This window comes from Oreochromis aureus, linkage group 14, assembly GCF_013358895.1.
Source record: "Oreochromis aureus strain Israel breed Guangdong linkage group 14, ZZ_aureus, whole genome shotgun sequence".
NCBI lineage: Eukaryota > Metazoa > Chordata > Actinopteri > Cichliformes > Cichlidae > Oreochromis > Oreochromis aureus.
In genome coordinates this window covers 5,695,527-5,717,953 of record NC_052955.1, presented here as the reverse complement: position 1 = coordinate 5,717,953, position 22,427 = coordinate 5,695,527, and the positions used below count along the sequence as shown (strand labels likewise).

Below are 22,427 nucleotides of genomic sequence, written 5' to 3'. Positions count from 1 at the left end.
AGTTATGATACAGAATAATTTTGACACCCAGCTTCGTTTACTCGTCATCAAATGGTAAGAATTATGAGAGAAAGACACAACAAGAGGTTAATAAGGGGGAAAGCTTGTTGGATGATCCGCCATCTAAGAAAACAGAGGCCGTATCTTTAAAGCTACATGTCTTTTAGCTTTTAGCTGGACTGTGGATGTCAGCAGCCCTCAGTCAAAGTGGGTCATCTGTCAGGAAGACTTGGCTAATGCTAGCATGGTGCCACAAGCTAAGGAGGCACTTAGAAAGCAAACATCTTTGAAAGAAACTTGGCCTACTTCATAAACGAGCTAGATATGAAACAGCAACACTGTTTTTTGGATTGCATGAAAGTACCTAACAAGGTGATAGAGGTGAGTTAAAATCAGAGCCTAGCTGATATAAGATTTTTTTCAGACCGATACTAATATGTGGTGATTTAAAAATCCGATACACAAACGTAAGCAGATCTCGCTAACATTTCTTATGTGTTGTTACTTCTGAGCCTTAATGAGATACAATGGCAGCACAGCAGTGGAGAACTTAATCTGGCTGACTCTGCTGGCTGTTTGTGGTGCTCCGAACCTGTGTTGGTGCAGAGAGCCTTCTGATGGAACATCAGAACTCGTGTTTGAAGATTATTTCTGTCCTTTACCTAAATAAAGCAAAATTGTTGGCTGTTTTAAATGCTAACATCATTAAGTCTGTAAAGAACTAATATCTGCTGATATTGAATCTGGTTGAAATTCAGTAAAAAAAAAAAAAAAACCCTGCAGATTTCATGACCGTCTAAATGCTGCAAATGGGCAAAAATTAAGTAAAAACTGCAATCAAAGAAAAACTAATGACATGTTAGACATTGGAGATCTTTTGTGCCGATACACGTCTTGAAATTCTCGCTTCCCCTTAGTGGTTTGAACAGAAAGTGGGCCAGTCATTCCACTGTCACCTCCCCCAAAAGCCTATTTTAGAAAAGAGAAACCTTGATGCATGTTCTAATATTTGTTTTTAATTTGCAGGATTCACCTGCAGGCCTCTTCTGTTGCCTTATACTCATTACATCAGTCTGGCCACAGATATTTCTCAGTGAAGGTTCCCATGTTAGTACTCCTGGTTCTTTCTGGGGTGTTTCTGTCTAAACATTCACATGAGCCTGCTGGCTTCACGGCTTGCAATATCAGTCAGTACAGAGCATGGTGGGACTCTGCAGCCAACCTCAAAGGTGGCTCTCACACGTTTTGAAGGAAAATGCTGGCGAGTGACTTTAGTCCACATGGGGGATTAGAGTGAAAACTGTACAGGGATTTAGGGACATTAAACAAGGGGCTAGCTCATTTACAACATCTGAGATCACACCATCAGCTGCCACTCATCTGAAAACTAATCACAAAATAGACCGCTGCGTGATGTTCTCAGTGCAGCCATAAAGGGAGAGCCCGTGTTTTAGGGATGTTTAAGAGGAAAGGTCGCACTTTGGTGTCGAGAAAAAAGAAGTCTTTTTTCCCGAGCCATCAGTTTGCGCTAATATTCAGCAGTCATGCAAGAGCTTGGAAGGATTGTAGTAGGAATGACCTTTGCAATCCAACTGTTTAATTATTGTAGTGTAAATGTAAACATATGCATTTGACTCATTTGTTCTGTTTTGAAAACACAATAAACCTGGCAATATATTATAAATGAATAAATACTTCATTAGAAGTATCCAAATGTTCAAAGAATACAGCATATTTCATAATTTTTTCTCACAAATTGAATTTTTTTTTAGATAACAATGAGCTGAGGAATAAAATGTACTGTATAAAGTAGAGAAGATGTATCTATTGAAAGGTTGGGCTTAATTTTATCTATTTTTTTACATTTCCAAAACAATTCTATTAGTATTTTGTTTTTTAAAGGTTAAAGTTAATTGAAAAGAACATTTTGTATTGTTGTCTTTTCATTCAGTCAGGTTACCTATAAATGTATCTGATTTACTGTAGGCTTCACTTTGTTGGGTTTCACTGCAGTCCTCTTTCTGCATCATCACCAGATAGAAAGCTCTATAATATTTATCCTCTCCAGAGAGGACAGCTAAGTGCATGTGCACAGCTACTTCTTCTCTTTCTGTCTTGCAGGGCACGCTGACATTTACTCGATATGGCTATGTTGTTTTTCCAGCGGTTTAGGTATAGTGACAACCGTGAGCTTGGGTTTGTGTTGCAGAGGGAGGGGGCGGCCAGAAAAAGGGGCCAGATGAGGACAGGAAAAAGAGATTACAGGAAACCTTCCTAAACAGTAGCATCAAATGCTTATTTGACTTTTGAAATCTTTAGTCACATAAATTGAACTTAATGGGTGAGTATAGTGTTACTAACATTAACTAAAAAGTAACAATACAAATTCAGGGCATGTAACTGTTGGGTGAATTCTTCCTATGTGTTGAAAGAAGGGTATAGGGAGAAATGGGGGAGGGGAAAGGGGGGAGAACATTTTTCATTCTGTGTTATCTTGTGAGGCATTTCAAGGACAGGGGTTTTAATGAGTGCACACTGGAAAGGCCAATGATTTTAGGATGCTGAAGGATGACCACCAAACATACTGCTGTATCTGCTAAAAACAACCATACTGAAACAATGTAGCCACAAAAATGAGCTAGCAGGTTTTTAAACGCTAAGAATGCGTCACTTTCTATCTTTGTAAGAAGTTTAAAGAGAAATAAGACAAAAGAAGCGCTCTGGATAAATATACAGAGAATACATTTCTTACATTTCTATCATCAGTTTTTCCCCTTGAACCCACATGTGTAAACGCTCAGTAGGCTATGGGTTTGATTCCCAGTGGGGCCGGCCATGGAAACAAACATGTATTCTTCCCCCTCCCTCCCCTTTGTTAGCAGCTTTGGAGAAGAGCACCAAATGGCATCTTTTATATCCGTGGGCACATCTGCTCCTCACCAAGAGAAACCATTGCTTGTATTTTCCATTCATCGTGTGTGTAACACAAAGAGCGAGAACATGAGAAACTAATGATGAATGTGGTGTGTTTACCTGGGAATTCTTATTAGATTCCCAATGTGCATCTAAAACATTTATGATTTATTTAATGTCCAGTGCACTGCTCTATACATCATTACCAACACAAGCTTTTATATTTCAAATGCATGTTGTGATACGTACAATCCCTGGTCCCTTTATTTGGTACACCTGGCAAGTGCCTAATACCATGAAGAATTAAGAGATGCCTATATCTTTATTGTGGAGGTTCAGTAAGGTGCTGGACACATTCCTGAAAGACTTAATGAAGTCCATGTTGGCATAATAGCATCACACAGGGATGCCTATTTGTCGGCTGCGCATCCATGATGTGAATCTTAGGTTCCACCACATCCCAAAGATGCTTTATTGGATTTAGATCAGCTGACTGTGGAGCCCATACAGTGAACTCACTGTAATGTTCAAGAAAGATGATTTGAGCTTTGTGACATGGTGTGCTGTCCTGCAGAAGATGGGCACACTATGATCACAAAACGTGTTCAGATACTCAGGTGGGCTGTAATATTTGACGATCCTCAGATGGTACCAAGAAGCCCAAAGTTTGTCAAGATTATATCCCCACACACCAGCAGCAGCCTGAACCGCTCATACAAGACGGGATGTTCCTACCCTAAGCCTAACCATTAAAAATGAATGCGAACTCTAACCTTCAGCCTAAACCTAAACATAACCTAATGGTAACCCTGACACTAAAACCACATTTTGAGCCTCAAAAATGCCTTCAAACCTGTGGGGACGGGCATTTTGGTCCCCACAAGTATAGTAGCATGCCAATTTCCTGTCCTCACAAAGATGTCTAAACATGTATAAACACACACACACACACACACACACACTGAAAACAACAAACTGTCAAATTCAGGAAAAGACAGGAGGTACCATCTATTTTTGCATGACACATCCTTTATATGTAAAAGAACAATTTAAAACAGAGGGTGTGTATGAAGAAGACTAAAACAGACGGTACCAGTTTTTTGGTGCCTTAATTTGGAAAAACCCAGCTTTTTATTTCAGAGCGCCAAGCTGTTCTAACAGAGAGGCGTTTAAGTTTTCACCCAGTCTGCTGATTTTTATGTGTGTGCTCTGAATTCTGTCATGAGTGCCACGAATCGAACAGTGCATTGCTCGAAGCACACTATTTACACCACATTATCCAGTGCTCACTGTTAAGGTTTCATTTTAATTTTAATTGAAGCCTCTAACTGATATCAAACATCTCTGTGAGCTCTTCAAATGAATGCCGCTGAAGCTGATGAATATCAGAAAATTGAACAGGAGGTTTTTCATTGTTGTTTGTTTTGAATGTTTCTGTTTCTTAACTCTCAGCCGGCACAGTGTGATTTCATGCAGAGGATTAGAAGCTATTTTTATGTACCTGCTTTCAGCTGTCAAAGGGATGGGCTGAAGAGATGAGATGCCCAAGTCATTTTAAGTCTATTTTAAGCTTTGCTATTGTAAAATGCTTTGATGCCAAGGACAGGTACTGCATCATTCATGAACAGGAAAGGACCTATTGACTCCTTATTTCTGCAGACGTCTCCTTATTAAACCGTGAATTTTCAGTCTGAATTTGCTTCAGTGGCTAAACTTGTGTGGCTGAATAAGGGTTAAGAGATATCTAATAAGGACGTGTGAAGTCAGTGAGAGTTTAATTATCAGGTGCGAAAGGCTTTTCACCTGTGGGGATGGAGCAATGGCACTTGTCTTTGCCACTTCTTTTTCTCTCCTCTGCATGTGTGAATGTGCTCACATACATATATATGTATTTGTGTATGTGAGTAGCTCATTAAAGCAAACACAATGATATTTATATTGGCTCATTCAAAACCTATTTCATCAAGCATGACTGTACAGATGATTTTTTAATTTAATTTTTATATGTTACCAGGAAGACTTTATCACATCCTTTATTTCTTAAACAGGCTGATCAGATATTTTGACAGTATTTGATTTTTCGCAGGGCGTCGGGCGCGATGGCTAATGCCTCTCCAGACCTGGACAACGCGGAAGCCCAGCGCCAGCTTAACAACAACAACCGACCAATCAGCTCTGGCTTCTGGGAGACAGAGTGTACCAGCTCCAAACTGTTCGAGTGCTCCCGCATCAAGGCCCTGGCAGGTCAGAGGTCGCACACAGATCAGTGCACATGCTTACTCACATTTACACAAATACAGACACTGCAGACATTTGACCGTATTGTGTGTTCATATACAAAATGAATAATACCTACTTTCAGGGCATTTCTAAACAATTAATCAAATGCAGTTTAATTAAATGTAATTTATATAGCACCCAGTCACAACAACAGTTGCCTCAAGGTGTTTTATATTTTTAGAGTTTTCATTTTTTAACTGTTTAATAGTGAATAATGTGCACCTTGTATTTTAGGTATTGGAAGAAAATATTTCATAAAGATTAGATCAACTTTGTCAGGCAAGGGGCAAGCATGAGTGTGCATGCAGCTGAAAGGAACAAAAGGAGGCACACGTGCTTTTTAAAGAGTCTTTCAGGGCCATTTGAAGTGATTCTCATCTAACTGTTTCACATATATAAAGTTGATATTATTGTATCTGTTCCTTTAACTTAAAATTTATTTCCCAATTTCCCTCAGATGAACGAGATGCAGTGCAAAAGAAGACTTTTACAAAGTGGGTTAACTCTCATCTAGCCAGGGTGTCCTGTCGCATATCTGACCTTTACAACGACCTGAGGGATGGATACATGCTCACCAGACTGCTGGAGGTCCTCAGTGGAGAGCTGCTGGTAGGAACCGTCACGGTTTTAGTTTTGTAATCCTTCATTTTTGTTCATTCTGTCAGTTTCTTCCTGACTGATTTTATTTTGACCGAATATCTGCCCTCATTGACGGACTTTTAAAAAATTGAATAAAGAAATTTGAAGGGGGTCTGTAAACTTCACAGATTAGAACATTAAAAAAAAAATCAAATGTGTCCAGGGTCTTTGGCTCTGCATGAAGCCCTTTTCTGGTTACTTTCCCCCTGAAAGGAAGGAGCATGTAATCAGTTCTGTCTTTGTTTGTCTTTGTGTTTGTTACCTGTCAGTTACCACTTTGCCTGATATATCATGTCTCCTTAAGTTTACCTTTATTTCACAGTGGGAGGCAGTAGTAAGAAAGAATTTGCCCCTATACTAAAAATATCCCCAGATTCTCCCCAGTGGTTTTTACTTCTGTCATTTCTAAAAGTAAAATTTAAGTTAAATCCAGCCTTTTGACTCTCTTTGTTATTATTTTAACAATGTTTGCTATATCCCTGCGTGTAGTATGTCAATAATAACAGTTATCTTGTTACAAGTACTCATTAAACTCTTTTTCCTGCCACAGCCGAGGCCCACACGAGGTCGAATGCGGATCCACTGCCTGGAGAACGTCGACAAAGCGCTGCAGTTTCTTAAAGAGCAGAGGGTTCACCTGGAAAACGTCGGTTCCCATGACATTGTGGACGGAAACCATCGCCTTACCCTGGGCCTTATCTGGACCATCATCCTTCGCTTTCAGGTAAATTTAAAACACAGATTCATCATGACAGATTTCATGGACGTCTGATGAGCCAACTTTGTCACTGTATAGAGAAAAGGTGGTTTTATTCTATTCCAGGATATGAAGTGTTTCTTTGCGGATGTAATATTTGACTGCTGGTTTCGCGGAAACTGGCTGTGCAAAGTTGCTGTGATCAGCAGTGCATCGTTTATCTCTTGGTGGTTTGGGGAAGGCTGTCACATGCACTGCGTCACCAGTGTGCGACAGCGACAGCCATGTTTAGTGGATGAAGCCTTAATGTCACTCAGTGGCTGACCGGTAGCAGTTGCCTTCCAGTCTGCTCTTCAGCAAGGACACACGGGCACACCGTTTTATCTACCTTACCTGAGCCGGCTTTCATCTGTCTCATCGCACACCCTCTGGCATGTACATACCACACACATGCACACACTCTCACACAGGGTTCCAGGCCTCAGCAGCAGTGATACAGGATCACCTTCTTCCCTGTAAGTACAGCAGAAATCTACGGCTTCTCTTTATATTGCTTCAGTGCTACAGCGTGGCATTGGCTCACACTGCTTACATGACATTATTCAGATGCCTCTGTAACATTCACGGTGCACAGTCGCCTATCAGCTTTTCTCCTGGGACCGAGCATTGTCATGCTAGACCTGGCTACCCACCACAAAGCACATTTGCCAGCACTGCTAATAGAATTATCTTGCAGCGTGTGCAACCCTCTGCAGGCCGAGCTCATGAGACAGAGAGGATCAACGTTCACTGTGTGCAAGACAGCTCACTGATACAGAAATCTGCAGATACAGAAATCAATAAGTGTGTTGTTGTACGCTGATTATTACCGCCTGATGGTTGTGTTTTTGGTAGCGTTTGCGTACATGCATGTTATCCTATCTGTAAACACTGACATGACCTTTTGAAAGAATTCTGATAAAATTTTGTAGGGGTGTAGAGGCAGGGGATCATGTTAGCAATCCATTAATTCATATGCCTAACATCCAACAAGGTCTTCAAGGTCAACTTAATGATTTATTGGCTGGAAATTGACGAAAAAGCCTCATAACTTCGAAACTATGTTTCTAATAAGTGTGGTGTGTACTCTCAACATGTCCACATGTTCATAAAATCCCTTCATCTTTAAAAATGGTTAAAATTCTAGTACCTTTTGTTGTAATGGCAACAAATGGAACTTGTATGTTCAAATTGACCCCAAAATGCATTATGTCTTTAAAAAAGCATTGTCATGAGAAGGAGAACGAGCAACTTAGTTATTTAGAAATATACTGTAGTATAATTTTTGCAATCAGCTCAAGTTATTTATGTTGTATTTCACAAATCCATGCCAATTATCCAATACCTACTACTGCATAATGATTTTACTGCACTGCAAACCTCTTGTTTGTATGTTTAAACAGAACAAAGAAGACAAAATGAATATATATGAAATATAATAATGTTCCTTTAAAAGTAAAAACAGTGCAGAGGTTTGTGCTCTCTGAGTGCTTCTTGGCAAAAATGTTAATTTAACCATCAAATCAGGCTGTTTATTAGATCAGTCTATGTGAAATGAAAATTATGCCATTAGCCAGATATAGTTGTATAAGGTGATTAAAAGTTTGTTTAAAAAAAAAGGAAGAAAAACTAAATAAAAGCTGTCTTTAATGCAGTTTAGCAGTTTAAGTTTATTTTACAACATAACATATAACAATGAAAGTTTGATGTTGAGAATTAAAGGCATATTGCTGTAAGAGCATTTTTTGTTTTTTAGCTTCTATGTGAATTCAACCATCACAATAATGATACAAAAGGAGAAAAAAAACAGAAATCGCCTTGTAGCATGTGGACATGCAGGACTCTTACGTGTCTGGTGCCATTCTATGTTGGCTAGCTTCATTACCTTGTCCTGTTTAATTTTGCATGTGTAAGGGCCATGCTGTGAAGACCACAGACACAACAAGGTGAGCTACAATTGTTGGAAAGGTCAAGTGAACGTTGCATACGCTAAATCACAGAAAAAAGTATTTTTTACAAAAGTTTAGCTCATATTTTTTAGCTAATTTATTCAGTGACTTACTCCTTACTCCTGATGTATTTGTTTGTGCTTTCTGAATATACCTGACCAGCTGAAGCTGTACAGTTTAGGCTACTATAGTGTTAGCTGTCTGCTAGATTTCCCACCATTAGCCGTGAGCTCGGCTGTTGTCCCGTCCTCCTGCTCCCAAGAGCCGCCAGTCGATGGCCTCTTCAATTTTGCATGTGCTGAGAAAGGAGAGTGGTGCGTGTGTGTGTGTGTGTGTGTGTGTGTGTGTGTGTGTGTGTGTGTGTGTGTGTGTGTGTGTGTGTGTGCTTGTGTCTAATTATGAGGCAAGTACTCATATAGGGAAAGAATAGCTGGCTGATGGGAAGCGATGAGCAAAGATGTTCCAGTAAATAAGCGCTGGTTGTTGCCTTAACTCAATAATTAACACACATTAAAATCAGGGTTTAGAAATATTTCTTCATGTTTCATATTTGAGGTGTAGCACCTGTGCTCCAATAATCAGAAGAAAAGGCTACACCTCTGAAGAGACTAGGTCCAAGAGTTTTGATACAGCCACAATCATAACTTGTAAAGACTTTAAAGGACTTTATTTTGTACATCTTCCTCATTTTGCAGGAGCAGCTGTGCATACAGATATATGGGAGATGAGTGCTGTATGGATAAAACAATGAAATAAAATAACAAGCAAATAATTGAACTGTTATGTTACTTGAAATTAAAATGTTAGGAGAGAAACAGTTATTTTCTCAGTGGCTTTGACTCTACGATTCACTTCCTCACAAGTTATGTGTCAACCTAACTCACTAAAACAATCCAGTCAGAGGCTATGTTGAATTCTTCTGTAGTCTTTTCAAAGTAAAAGCTCTCAAGAGCATCGCACACTGTTTCATGACATTTTTTACTGTCTCGTTTTGGAAGAAATCAAAGTTCAGAGGTTGATGACCTCACAGATGGTTATGGTCACAGTTAGAATAATAAAATCAGAAAAGTTATTGCAAGAAAATGTAAAGTTTATCACACTTCTTCTTCATGTTTAAGTTGTAGGACAACCAGACAAAAAGCTGCTTCAGGTCAATGGGGGAAAAAAATGCAAAGCAAAGACAAAAACTTGAACTCAGATGAGCCACAGCAATAAAGTTTAACGTTCACAGGAAGCAAAAATGAAAAATGAATGAATTTATTAAACAGTTTGACAGTACTGATGAAGTAATAAGTAAACCAGTGTCAAGCGGTATTTGTCTCTGAAATTGCTCTTCTTTTAGTCGCGTTTAAACAAGGACACTTCTCTCAGAGTTCACCCACATTTTAAGTTCCTTTTCTGACTGTCTCTTCTCAATTTTCATTTTTATCTTAAAGCCAAGAAAGCTGATTTTATCGTGTCCTTGTTAACTGGTACATTTTTAAGGGACAGGAAAGGAAACCGTCATCAGTGGCCTCAAAATAAGATGCAGGAAATAAATATAGCCGTGAACCTTTAAGGTTTGCTTTTCCAAACTCAAGTGTCTTTAAGATAAGAAAAAACAGACACACATGGAGTCTTAAACTTGGACAAAAAAAGGAATACAAGCTAAAGTTAATCTTTTATTTTCATATTAAAAAGACAAGGATTAAGGTACTTTTTAAACCTTTATTAAACTTTAAACTTATATTCAGGTGAACTTAACTGGGAAAATGAGGTAGGAATGAAACGAGGAATCTGTGATGTGGAAATAAATAAATAGGGAATAAATTTTGCAGTTGCAAAATTGTTTTTGGATTTCAAATCCAGAGGCCCTTTTAGACCATCAGTAAGGTGATTTAATCAAACATTTAGGTGCTAAGAGTGACATCAGCAGGCCTGAGAACTGCCCAGGGTTAGCTGAGGTTTCTGTTGTCACGGTAGCTTTGAGTTATCGTTTCCTCTTGCACTTTTTCTGCCCTCATCGCCGCCTCTTCCCCAGCAGTGAAAGTGAGAGTTTGCTTTGCCCAGTCAGCAGGTAGAGCCAGACCACTGCAGTAACTGTACACAGGCAGAAAGAGAGAGGGAGGGAAAAGCAGTAAAGAAGGGAGAGGATTGACAGGCGAAGGAAGAGGTAAAGCTACCGTATTTACAGAGCCATACGCAAATAATAACAGACTCTTATTATTTGCTTCCTCTATAGTTATGTTGCTGTATATGGTTGGCTGAGTGTCATCGTACTGTGTGCAGTGCTTTTCTGCTTAGCTTGCACACTGCCAGTGTAACTGAACCAAGACTTATTGACCATCTTTTACCTTTATATGATAACTTATTGTCATATAAAAGCCATATATGCAGATTCAGGTATTGACTGATGATATCTGACACATATTTAATGTCAGGCTCTAACGTTTTATACATTCAATGTGAATTTATAAATCATATTCTCTTTAGCATGAAATGTGAAAGTGTTTTCTTGAGAAGAAAGCAGACTGTTGGGACACAGTTTACATCACAACATCACTAAAAAGGTTGTGTGTGTGTGTGTGTGTGTGTGTGTGTGTGTGTGTGTGTGTGTGTGTGTGTGTGTGTGTGTGTGTGTGTGTGTGTGTGTGTGTGTGTGTGTGTGTGTGTGTGTGCGTGCGTGCGCACAGTGTTGTGGCTAACGACTTGGGTAGCAGCTGATTCCAGGGTGCCATGTCCCCAATTACCTTGAATCATGTCACTGTGATGTGATTGGTTGAATGGCTGTCACTGTCTCCTATCATCAGGCGTTGTAACGGCCAGCGTGTTGTCCTCAGGAGGCACACAGAGCCGTGTGTTTTTAACACCCAAATCCTCGCCTCATGTCATATTTCTCTTTGTTCCTTTGCTTGTCGTTTTTCTTGCTTTGCTGTTTCTTTTTCAGGATTCGGGAATAAAGTCGGGGCTCAGATCTTTGCTCCATTTCTTTTCTTGCAAACATGCTTTGTCACTTGACATCTTGAACATTTTATTTATTCACTGTTTAGTTGTGTCCATAAAGTTAATATAAAATATCAGAGGTACAGCTGCAGGTCGATAAGAAGTAAGCTAACCAACTCTAACATAAGGCAGATTTCACTCCTTTATTAACCTTTTCATTCTTTACAATTGCAATACACATATGTGCAAAATGTATTGTACTATCCGTTCATTGAGTTTGTAATCAGGTTAACTGGTGGCCAGTCGATATAGTGCACTTTCAAATCAAAAGCATTTTTGATTGTTTACAGCTTGATTTACTTTTATTAAAGTGGATCCATTTTGCTAAATTCTGGCACTGATTTGTTTGAAGCACTTTTTTGCTATGACAGGAAGAGAGTGCAGAGGGGCTGGAGCAGAGTTGAACCTGGGCCCCTGCAGTGGTATTTTGGCATATAGATTTCTTGCTCAACCCACTGAACTGCTCCAGAACTCAGCAACAAATGTGCAGTGAGCCTTTGCTAGAGTAGCTTTGCATGATTCTTGTACTGGGCCTTGGTGCAGTCTGTCAGATCTGTGTGAAGCAAACTGTTGTAGCTCTTCTCCTTTAGGGCCGTCATCACTTTGAACCTGCTTTTTTCTGCTTCTGATATCCTGATTACTGCATTTGTCAGAGACCTGAGCGTTTACATCATAGGGATCATAGGAAAACTTTGGCCATGTTTAATATGAGAATGCACCATTACAACTGTGCACATATGAGAGAAAATTAAGGACGTGGAGTCTTTAAGGTGAACCTATAAGCAGCAGCGTGTTTATATGAGTCTCAGTGACAGACAGAAAACACTGAACTCTTGGTTCACCTTCTTCTTATTCAGATTCAGGTGATCAAAATAGAGACAGAGGACAACAGAGAAACCCGCTCTGCCAAGGATGCGCTGCTGCTTTGGTGCCAGATGAAGACTGCAGGGTGAGCAGTGAAATAAAAACACAGAAATTAGAAGCTCAAACCGCAAATTTCATGATCATTTAGGTGTTATACTGTATATTTCGTCAGAATCTAGTGAGAGTAAGTTGGAGCTCTATAAGATTAGAAAGCATTTCTCCATGTCACAGGTACCCTGAGGTCAACATCCAGAACTTCACCACCTGCTGGAGGGATGGCCTTGCATTTAACGCCCTAATACACAGACACAGGTAGGACACACCTACACAGCATAGAACCAGCTAAAGGTTCACCATGTTTTCACTGTTAGTATGTGTTTGTACTCCTTTTTTTTTTTTTTTTAGATGTAAACACATTACCAACAAAAATACTCACACACACGTGTATTTAGACAAACATGGAGAAGATGTGCAGCAGGTGTGACTGACATGAAATTTTAAAATCGCAGCCATACACAAATTTCTGTTTTTTCATGTTGTGCCCTCCAGACCTGATCTAATAGAGTTCCACAAGCTGACACGATCCAATGCAACCCACAACCTGCAGCAAGCCTTTAACATCGCTGAGCAGCACCTGGGCCTCACGAAACTCCTGGACCCTGAGGGTGAGAGTCATGCAAACCACACTCCATGCTGCAACATCCAAAACAGTGCAAAACCTGCTGCACTCAGTAAGATAGACAACGTTCTTCTTTTTTACAGAAATGGGAGACGTGAGATTAACTCACACTTCAAAGGTTCTCACAGCTTCATTCAAACATTATAACTGGTTTTTAAACATGAAGCATGCAACAGTACACAAAACTAGAACTAACATTAGATTTTTACCAGAAAGGCAGATGCATATACTCATTCCATTTTAATCTTTTTATGATGGATTAAAAAGACAAGGATAATGGCTATGTAAGGACTGTTTAAAATGTTTAACGCTTCTAAAATGTGTGTGTGCTGAAAATGTGCTCAGACTTTGTCCAGTGTGCAGTTAAAAAGTTTTTTAAACGTATGTAGCTTTCTGTTTTTTTTCTTCTGTGAGTTGTGTGGAAGGGTGAGGTAATGAGACGGCAGCTGAAAGCAAGTTTTTTCCCACACATTGTTTTAGTTTCTCCAAAACAGTCACGTCTGACAGTGAACTCGGAAAAATGCAGGAGAGACATGCACAGATCTGATGTATTAATAAGACTTGAGCCACTACTCAGACTTACTCAGACTCTCAAATTTTATGGACGAGTGACCATGGTGCTGATTTATACCAGAAACAATCAGATCCTTGTATATTAAGAGGAAGAAGTGCCGGTCTTAAAGGTGATGCTAACTCTTCTATCTTTCCATTTCTATCACCTCCCTCCTGTGCAGATGTGAACACCGAGAACCCAGATGAAAAGTCCATCATTACATACGTGGTTTCCTACTACCACTACTTCTCTAAGATGAAGGCTCTTATTGTGGAGGGGAAGCGCGTTGGCAAGGTAACGCACACGCTCTCCTAAATATGCCTACAAAACCTGCATACCGACAGCATCAGAGAGGAGATGAATGAGCTACTCTTGCTTTAAAACCTGAAGGGCAGGCAGTCTGAAGCAAATAATATCACTGTAATATCACTTTACTAGCAGATCTTAGAGGAATTTAAATATTATGATTCTTAAAGGGTTTCTTGGTTATTCCTGCCTTTTTTTTGTTAGCCTCATACCTCAATCTTGCTCTCAGAATCTCCTCGCAACTTTCTTCTTCTCTCTGAACCAGGTGCTAGACAACTGCATCGAGGCAGAGAAGATTGTTAACCGCTATGACGCTCTGGCATCTGATCTCCTCGAGTGGATAGAGAAGACGATCGCGGTCATCAGCAACCAGAAGTTTGCCAACTCGCTGACCGGAGTTCAGCAGCAGCTGCAGGCCTTCACCACCTACTGCACTATAGAGAAGCCCATCAAGTAAGTTTGGTGATTCTTTAAAAATACCAGATTAACATATTTTGACTTTTTTTTTTACACCACATGTACAAACCCAATCCCAAAAAAGTTGTGACGCTGTGTAAAACTTTTGATTTAATGTGCAAATGTCTCAAAGCCCTACTTTTTTTTAAATAATCGGCCATAGAAAACATAAAAAATCTTTAAACTAAGAGGCGGTATAATTTTAAGAATTTGATGACAGCAACAAAACCTTGGGGCCAACTAAAAGCTGGAAAACAAATTGGTACTAAAAAGAAGCAGCTGGAGGAACAACACCAACTAATTATGTAAATATGTTATACTCTGATCATTCACCACATCACATATAGTAAAATAAGCTACTGTTTGTGACTGCTACCAGTAACCTGGTGTGCTGTTCTGACCAGCTGTGATTCAAAACAGTTCATCTACAGCTTCTCAAGTGTCAGAATTAGTTGCTTATCTCTGCTTTACAAAGTAATTTATTATTTATTAATGTAATTAATGCATTTAATTTATGCCAGTCTTGTGAAAAATATACTGTTGTGCTTATACCATATACGTTTTATGTTTCACCCTATTAGAGAAAAATAAGATTGCTGTATGTGTGTAGCTGTGTCAGTCGGAAACATTACTCCCCTGATGGACTGTAAGCGTCTGAATCCAGAATTATGTGAAAAAGTAGCTGGAGACAGTTTATACTTTATATTAGTTATGAGAGTTGTGTGTGTATTTTAGATGAAGTAGTGTAATTTTATGCAACTCCTACTAAAGTGTAGTTTTCCTAAACAACGTATGAATTTGTTGGCTCCTTTTTTGCTCCCAGGATGATTTTACTCACTTCCTTAACTGTAAAATTAGACATTTTGAATGTTTGTTTTTTTTACACTGAAAAAGCACAGACTACTAGACTCATGACACCTCAGAGTGTACTGTCAGCAGCAGTGATACCCACAGAGCAGATACACACACACACACACACACACACACACACACACACACTCTTGCTATGATACAATAGGCCTTGTTAGGCTCTGGGTGAGTTAAGCAGCTCACAGCCAGCTGTTGACTTGTGAAACTGGCACGAAAGCAGATGTGCATACATATTAGTGGATATTTTAATAGAAGACGATTCTCAGACTAAATGTAGACTCTCTGTGAGTAATTAATGAGCACAACCCTGGACAGCAGACAGAAACACGTCTGTCAACAAGCTTTCGTGCTGTTTGAGTGATTTTTTGCTGAGATGACTGTGATACTGTGACACTGACCCACCAACTAAAGCTTCCTGCTTCTCATCCAGGTTTCAGGAGAAGGGTAATCTCGAGGTTCTTCTCTTCACCATCCAAAGCAAACTCAGAGCCAATAACCAGAAACCCTATGTGCCTAATGATGGGAAGCTCATCTCAGACATTAACAAGGTCATACACCCACAAGCTGCGTTGTTTATATTTTATATACAACATTTAATCGTTTCTCCAACACTATTAATCGGTTTATTGTCATTTATCATCTAGGCCTGGGAGAGATTGGAGAAGGCAGAGCACGAGAGGGGTGTAGCTTTACGGAAGGAGCTGATTCGTCAGGAGAAGCTTGAGCTGTTGGCTCAGCGCTTTGACCACAAAACCACCATGAGGCAGGCCTGGCTCAATGAGAATCAGAGACTCGTGTCGCAGGTAGGGGGACAAATGTCTGAGTGTATTGCTGCTACTTGTTTCATTAAATCTAAGATGACGACTTTCTTTGTTTTCCCCTTTGACTTCAGGACAATTTTGGCTATGACCTACCAGCAGTCGAGGCAGCGATGAAGAAGCACGAAGCCATCGAGGCGGACATAGCCTCATACGAGGAAAGAATTGGCGTGGTTGTGGAACTCGCTGCAGAGATGGAGGTGGAAGGATACTACGATATCCGGCGTATCCTGGCACGTAAAGAGAATATCCTGGGCCAGTGGAGTCTGCTGAAGGAGCTGGTGGCAGGGAGAAGGACCCGGCTGGAGAAGAATCTGGCCTTGCAGAAGACCTTCCAGGACATGGTGTACATGATCGACTGGATGGAGGACATGCAGGTACTAGAGAGCGTGAGAGATGTAAAAAGAAAAGGACACTACACCTAAAATACGATTACTGGGGTCAAAAGAAACTCTGTAACTAGAGTCCTACATACACTTCAGTTTTTTCATGTGTGTAATAAACACAGATATCAATATTTATTATTGAAACCCCTGGTTTCATAATTTCTTCTTCCATTAATTTCTCTCGCCTTTCTTCCCTCCCGTTGTTTCATTCCTTTCAGGTCCAGCTGCTCTCGAGGGACTTTGGGAAACATCTACTGGAGGTGGACGACCTGCTGCAGAAGCACGGCCTGCAGGAAGCCGATATTACTGTGCAGGCTGAGAGAGTCGAGACGCTCAACACTGCTGCACTCAAGTTCACCACAATAGAGGGTACACACATATACACACACATTGTGTACACACGTGTGTAGTAATTAAAGTGTTTTATTTTATTTGTCTTTAGCATTGATCGGAAAATTGATATTTAAGGCTTGGTGTGAGTAGGTTGAGATCCTGTGTCTGGCTCACGGTTCTAATAAATTTAATGCTGTGTCTCGTTTTTACAGGTTACCAACCATGTGACCCACAGGTGATCTGTAACCGTGTCAACCATGTCTCTTCCTGTCTGGAGGAGCTGAAACACCTGGCAACTAAAAGACGTGCTGAGCTCGAGGAGTCAAGGAAACTGTGGGCCTTCTTTCAGGTGAGATGGGTCAGCAGGTTGAGGGGAAAATGGCGTGATTAACTTGCCGGGATTATTCCTGGAAAACTAGGAGCCAGTTTCTGAGGAGCTTGGATGCTTCAGAAAGCTTTGATCATTTTTTATGCCCCATGCATGTCAATGGGAGGAACCAGGAGCCCCCACACAGACATGGGGACAGTATGCAAACTCCACACAGAAAGACCTCACCCTGGATTCAGGCCAGGCACCACCAATCGCACCACCCAATCATTAAACCTGTTCAGTTTTCCATTAGAAATATTGTCCTGGTTTAAAACTTGTCTTTTAAAACTAGTTTTTTGTCCTATTAGGAGCTGGAAGAGTCGGAGGCCTGGATCAGAGAGAAAAGCTCCATCCTGGGAGCTCAGGGCTACGGGAAGGACCTGAGCAGTGTGCTGAGGTTACTGCAACAGCACAAGACTCTGGCTGGGGAACTGCTGGCTCACCGCTCACTGCTGCAGGTGCGTGTTTTCAATTCTGCACCTGGTAAACGTACTGCTGTAAGAGTTTTTTTTTTTTTTTTTCAAAACTTCACATACTTCAGTAAATTTATGCATTTACATTTATACATTTCTTTTTGTTTATCTAAAAAAAAAAACATCCAACTTCCCCTAACAGATCATTTGAAGTTCACGTTTTGAGGATATATCTGCTGGTCCACAGTAAAAGGGTTTTTGTTGCTTTTATATGTTAGTGGTTGATATTGATTTCATGTTCTCCTTGTTTTGTTAACTTTACTTTGAAGCACCCGATGGCTTTTTTAATGAAAACAAGAAAGAAAACAATATGAATATGTTAGACCTAGGGTCTCCAGGTCTTTAGGGTTTATTTGTTTTTCCTTCTTATCCAGAACACCATGAAGCGTGGGAAGCAGATTCTGAGTGAGAAGAGCTTTGGCACAGCGGGGATCCAGGAGCGCATCATGGAGGTTAAAGGCGAGTGGAAGAGGCTGGAGGACCAGGCTGCGCAGCATCTCAGCCACCTGCAGGAGGCGCTCAACTTTTTCCAGTTCTCCACCGAAACGGACGACGTCGTGGCCTGGCTGCAGGACGCTTACCGCCTGGTGTCCAGTGAAGACTTTGGACACGATGAGTACTCCACTCAATCGCTGCTAAAGAAACACAGAGGGGTCAGTGAAGCCATTGACAAACATCGTTTGCCTGTAGTGGCACTGCGCAAACACATGGTGGCGCTGCCCCTGCGGTACCGTGACCAGGAGGTGGGTATGGGCGCAGCAATCAAACAAAAAAAAGGATGTTTCACTTCCTATGTCTTTATTATTTATTAAACTTTTTGTTCGACCATCTCTTCCTGTCTCCTCGTCCATCCTCCTCTTTGCAGGAGGTGCAGGTTCGTATGGGAGAGGTGGAGCAGCTGTACACAGAGGTGGCTGAAATCGCGGTGCTCAGACAGCAGTGGCTTCATGACGCCCTTGCTGTGTACCGCATGTTCAGCGAGGTCAACGCCTGCGAGCTGTGGATTGACGAGAAGGAGCAGTGGCTGGAAAAGATGGAGATCCCAGAAAAACTGGAGGATGTGGAGGTCGTGGCACACAGGTGAGGAGGAGGGGAAGGAGGACAGAATGGCTAAAGGCAGTTACTACTACTAAAGTCAAAGGAGTTTGCGAAGAAAAGCGTCTGGACTTCTTTAAGTTGCTTGAAGACGTTTCACCTCTCATCCGAGAAGCTTCTTCAGTTCTAAGGTCAAATGGCTGAGAGTCCCCCAAAGACCTCTACATTGGAGAGACCAAACAGCCACTTCACAAGCGCATGGCACAACATAGAAGAGCCACCTCCACAGGACAAGACTCAGCAGTCCATCTGCATCTTAAGGATAAAGGTCACTCTTTCGAGGATGCCAATGTTCACATATTGGACAGAGAGGACAGATGGTTTGAAAGAGGAGTGAAAGAGGCCATCTATGTCCACTGTGAGCGACCATCTTTGAACAGAGGCGGTGGTTTACGACACCAACTGTCTGCCATTTATAATCCAGTTTTGAGTTCCCTCCCCAGACGCCTTAACGCCCACTCACATCCTGGGCCATCTGACCTCAGGAAATCACATGACAAGGTGGGGCCAGGTTTCACAATGAGCTCACCCGAAACCCTGGCTGATTAGGTCCCACACCCGCTTTCACACCTTGGCTCATGTGATTAGAGGATCACCAGGGGGTCCTTTGTCCCTCTTTGGGGGGATACTCCCACTGGGTTTAAATCTGGGACTCTCGGCCATTTGACCTTAGAACTGAAGAAGCTTCTCGGATGAGAGGTGAAACGTCTTCAAGCAACTTAAAGAAGTCCAGACGCTTTTCTTCGCAAACTCCTTTGACTACGATGACCTGGATGACTGAGAACCTTCACAGACACTACTACTAAAGTTTAGCTCGGTGGTCAGTGTCTGTCTTGTTGTCTAAACTGTTACCAAGAATTGGCTGAATCCAAATTTTGCAGTTCAAAACTACAACCCTCATGTTGCAGATTTGAGAGCCTGGACCAGGAGATGAACAGCCTGATGGGAAGGATCCTGGATGTTAACCAGATAGTTCAGCAGCTCCTGGATGGAGGTCATCCATCTTCTACAGAGGTCAGAGGTTGTCAGGACCACCTCAACTCCAGGTACTGAAACAAAAGCAACAATTGAAGTGATAACAGTTATTACAAATTATGTTTTCAGTACTATAACCATTACTACAGCTACCATGAGTAATACTGACGAGATCCATCTGTTAGTAACTGAATACTCAAATCCTAAACTGGGAACACAACCACTGCTGATCATCATGCTAATACTGCTAATGTGAGTCAAGGCCTGTTTGCAGTTTTTCATACATAACCTGCTTTGACAGAAGTACTTCTAGAAAGTACTTTGTTCAAAGTGCTGGAATGTTCTATTTAAAAATGCACGGTCAGTATCACATCACAGCTTCATTAACAACTTAATCCAGAGTGCCAGCACATCACCATATCTGCTCATAACACCAGAGCAATGAACAAATGCCATGCTAATTCACATTATAGATCCAGTAAAAAGAAAGTACACTCAGCTGCATCATTTACCACGGTAACAGATAGAGAGGTGTGCCTACCAACTCACAGATGAACCTTATATTAGTAATATAGTTAATATAGTTCCTGTGTCGGCTGTTGATTGGTTGGATTGGAGTGCTGTGACTTCTCTGTGTATAATTTCATTGCTAAGGCACTGAGAGTGCAATGTTTAAAAATAAGATAAAATCTGATTGAGTGGAATAAAGTCAAAGTAGAAGAATTTTGTGATGCTATTATAAATTATATTTAAATCCGCCTCAGTTGCCAATGTCATTGCTAATGATGCAGCCAAAGTAAAGCACTGTAGTATGTGTGACAAATAGGGATGGGTACCGGTGTTCTGACATAAACGGTAGTAACCAGACCGAAAAGCAGCGCACATTTCGGTGCTTTATTTCGGTGCTTTTTTTTTCCTGAGCCAATTCTAGCCAATCATTTTACGTTTCCAAGGATAGTAGGCGGGGCCAGGTACGTACGTTCTTTTAGAGCAGAGCTACAGATTAAAAATGCCCAAGGCGAAGCGATCAAAAGTCTGGCTGTACTTCACAGCAAAAGATGCAAACTCAGCAGCCTGCAACAAGTGCTTTAAGCTGATACTGTGATACTGTCAAAGGAGGTAACACCTCAAATCTGATGAAACACCTGGCGACGCATAGCGTTTTTTTTTAAAGCCAAGAAATTCGCCGTGTTTGATAGCTTGCTGCGAGACCTCACACCGAGCACATCTACTGCAGGTGTGGTGCCTGTTATCGGAAAGTGGAAAAAAGTGGAAAACAGTTAAACATGAGAGGTTTTTGGACAAAGTTTGTGTTTTTTCCATTGTTTAAGCACTGCTTCCAGCCAAGAGTGAGACCATATATGCCCTATAGCTGCAGAAAAGGCTAACATTGTTATCTTTTTACAAAAAAAACAGCTGAACATGAGAGGTTTTTGGACCAATTTTGTGTTCTCCATTCTTTAAGCACCGGTTCGAGCACCGGTTCGAGCACCGTTTAAGCACCGGCACCGTTTCAAAAGTACCGGTTTGGTATCGGATAAAACCTAAACGATACCCATCCCTAGTGACAAACAATATTTATTAGTAAAGGTTCAAACTTCGGAAGATGAACTTTAATAGCGTAAACATGTTTGTGGAGAGCAGCTTGCGAACTGATTGCTCTCTGTTGAAAAATGAATTGATTTTACTGACTGTCTGTCTCCAGAGGCAGGAGGAGGGGCGTAGTAGGTGGGTGGAGAGGAAGGTGGAGGGAAGTCAGCTGACACACAGGAAGAGAAGAGAAACACCAAGAGAGTGAATTGTTGTAGGGTTTGGAAATAACTTTTTAATTGCTGTCTTTGGGAGTTGAACCTGCCTTCTCATCGTAATTATGTGAAATGTAAATGTGAAATAGGAGCTTGCAGCTCTTACATCGTAGCAACTTGCAACCATCCTTCCTCCTATCTCTGTCCACGTAGATCCTGAGATAGGATTGCGTTTTTGTTTTTTTGCTTAAATGTCTCAGCCAGCTTCATTGACCAGTTATGTCTGGCAGCAGAGTCCATGACAGCCGTGAGTCCGGTGACCTTGGCACGTATAGAGTCGGTCTTAGGGTGACCATCTGTGTTGGCTTCCTCATTTAAGATGGGGCTGGCCAAGAGTCCCAAATTCAAAAACAAACATACAAGCAGTCATCTTTATTCACGGCCTTCTCTTGTATTGGTTAATAGAATTGTGTTCCAGTAGTAAAAGCCTAAATGCATAATATATTAACTTAATTTGATGATATTAAACACAGTGCAACTCTACCCAGCTTAAGTGGCACAAAGAACATCGGTCTAATAATAGGAGGGAAAATTCAATTACAGCTCACTCAGTTTTACACTGTCTGTCTTTCAAAATGATTCCTGATGTAATATCTACAGTTTGGTATATATCTACCCAAACACTTTATTATAACGACAACATAATTACACAACTACTCTAATTCTATAAATTATCACTGATCATTTTTAAAACAGCTTTCCAGCTCTGAGGTCAGTGTCCAGTGAAGGAGGACATGAGATTTCCTGCTGGGATGAACAATAAAAGCAGCAGCTGAAAGAAAGAGGAGAAGATATAGATACACAAGAAAAGATGCATGTCTGACATTACCTCAATACAGTATAACGACAACATAATTACACAACTACAATTCTATAAATTATCACTGATCATTTTTAAACAGCTTTCCAGCTCTGAGGTTTGTGTTTATATGTGTCTGTGCGTGT

At 40.9% G+C, this 22,427-nt stretch overlaps 1 protein-coding gene across 1 annotated transcript in view; it reads left to right on the top strand.

Annotated features, from left to right (window-relative positions):
• The window catches only part of LOC116320337 (spectrin beta chain, non-erythrocytic 4), an 88,975-nt gene that overhangs the window by 10,637 nt on the left and 55,911 nt on the right, over positions 1–22,427 (top strand). The window contains exons 2-18 of the mRNA XM_039598268.1: positions 5,000–5,157; positions 5,651–5,802; positions 6,383–6,556; positions 12,357–12,448; positions 12,595–12,675; positions 12,913–13,028; positions 13,777–13,889; positions 14,167–14,354; positions 15,658–15,775; positions 15,872–16,030; positions 16,120–16,422; positions 16,650–16,800; positions 16,977–17,113; positions 17,443–17,592; positions 17,982–18,350; positions 18,473–18,687; positions 19,611–19,748. Coding sequence (XP_039454202.1) covers positions 5,013–5,157; positions 5,651–5,802; positions 6,383–6,556; positions 12,357–12,448; positions 12,595–12,675; positions 12,913–13,028; positions 13,777–13,889; positions 14,167–14,354; positions 15,658–15,775; positions 15,872–16,030; positions 16,120–16,422; positions 16,650–16,800; positions 16,977–17,113; positions 17,443–17,592; positions 17,982–18,350; positions 18,473–18,687; positions 19,611–19,748 — 2,801 coding nt within the window. The 5' untranslated portion in view covers positions 5,000–5,012. The remainder of the gene's footprint in view (positions 1–4,999; positions 5,158–5,650; positions 5,803–6,382; positions 6,557–12,356; positions 12,449–12,594; positions 12,676–12,912; positions 13,029–13,776; positions 13,890–14,166; positions 14,355–15,657; positions 15,776–15,871; positions 16,031–16,119; positions 16,423–16,649; positions 16,801–16,976; positions 17,114–17,442; positions 17,593–17,981; positions 18,351–18,472; positions 18,688–19,610; positions 19,749–22,427) is intronic.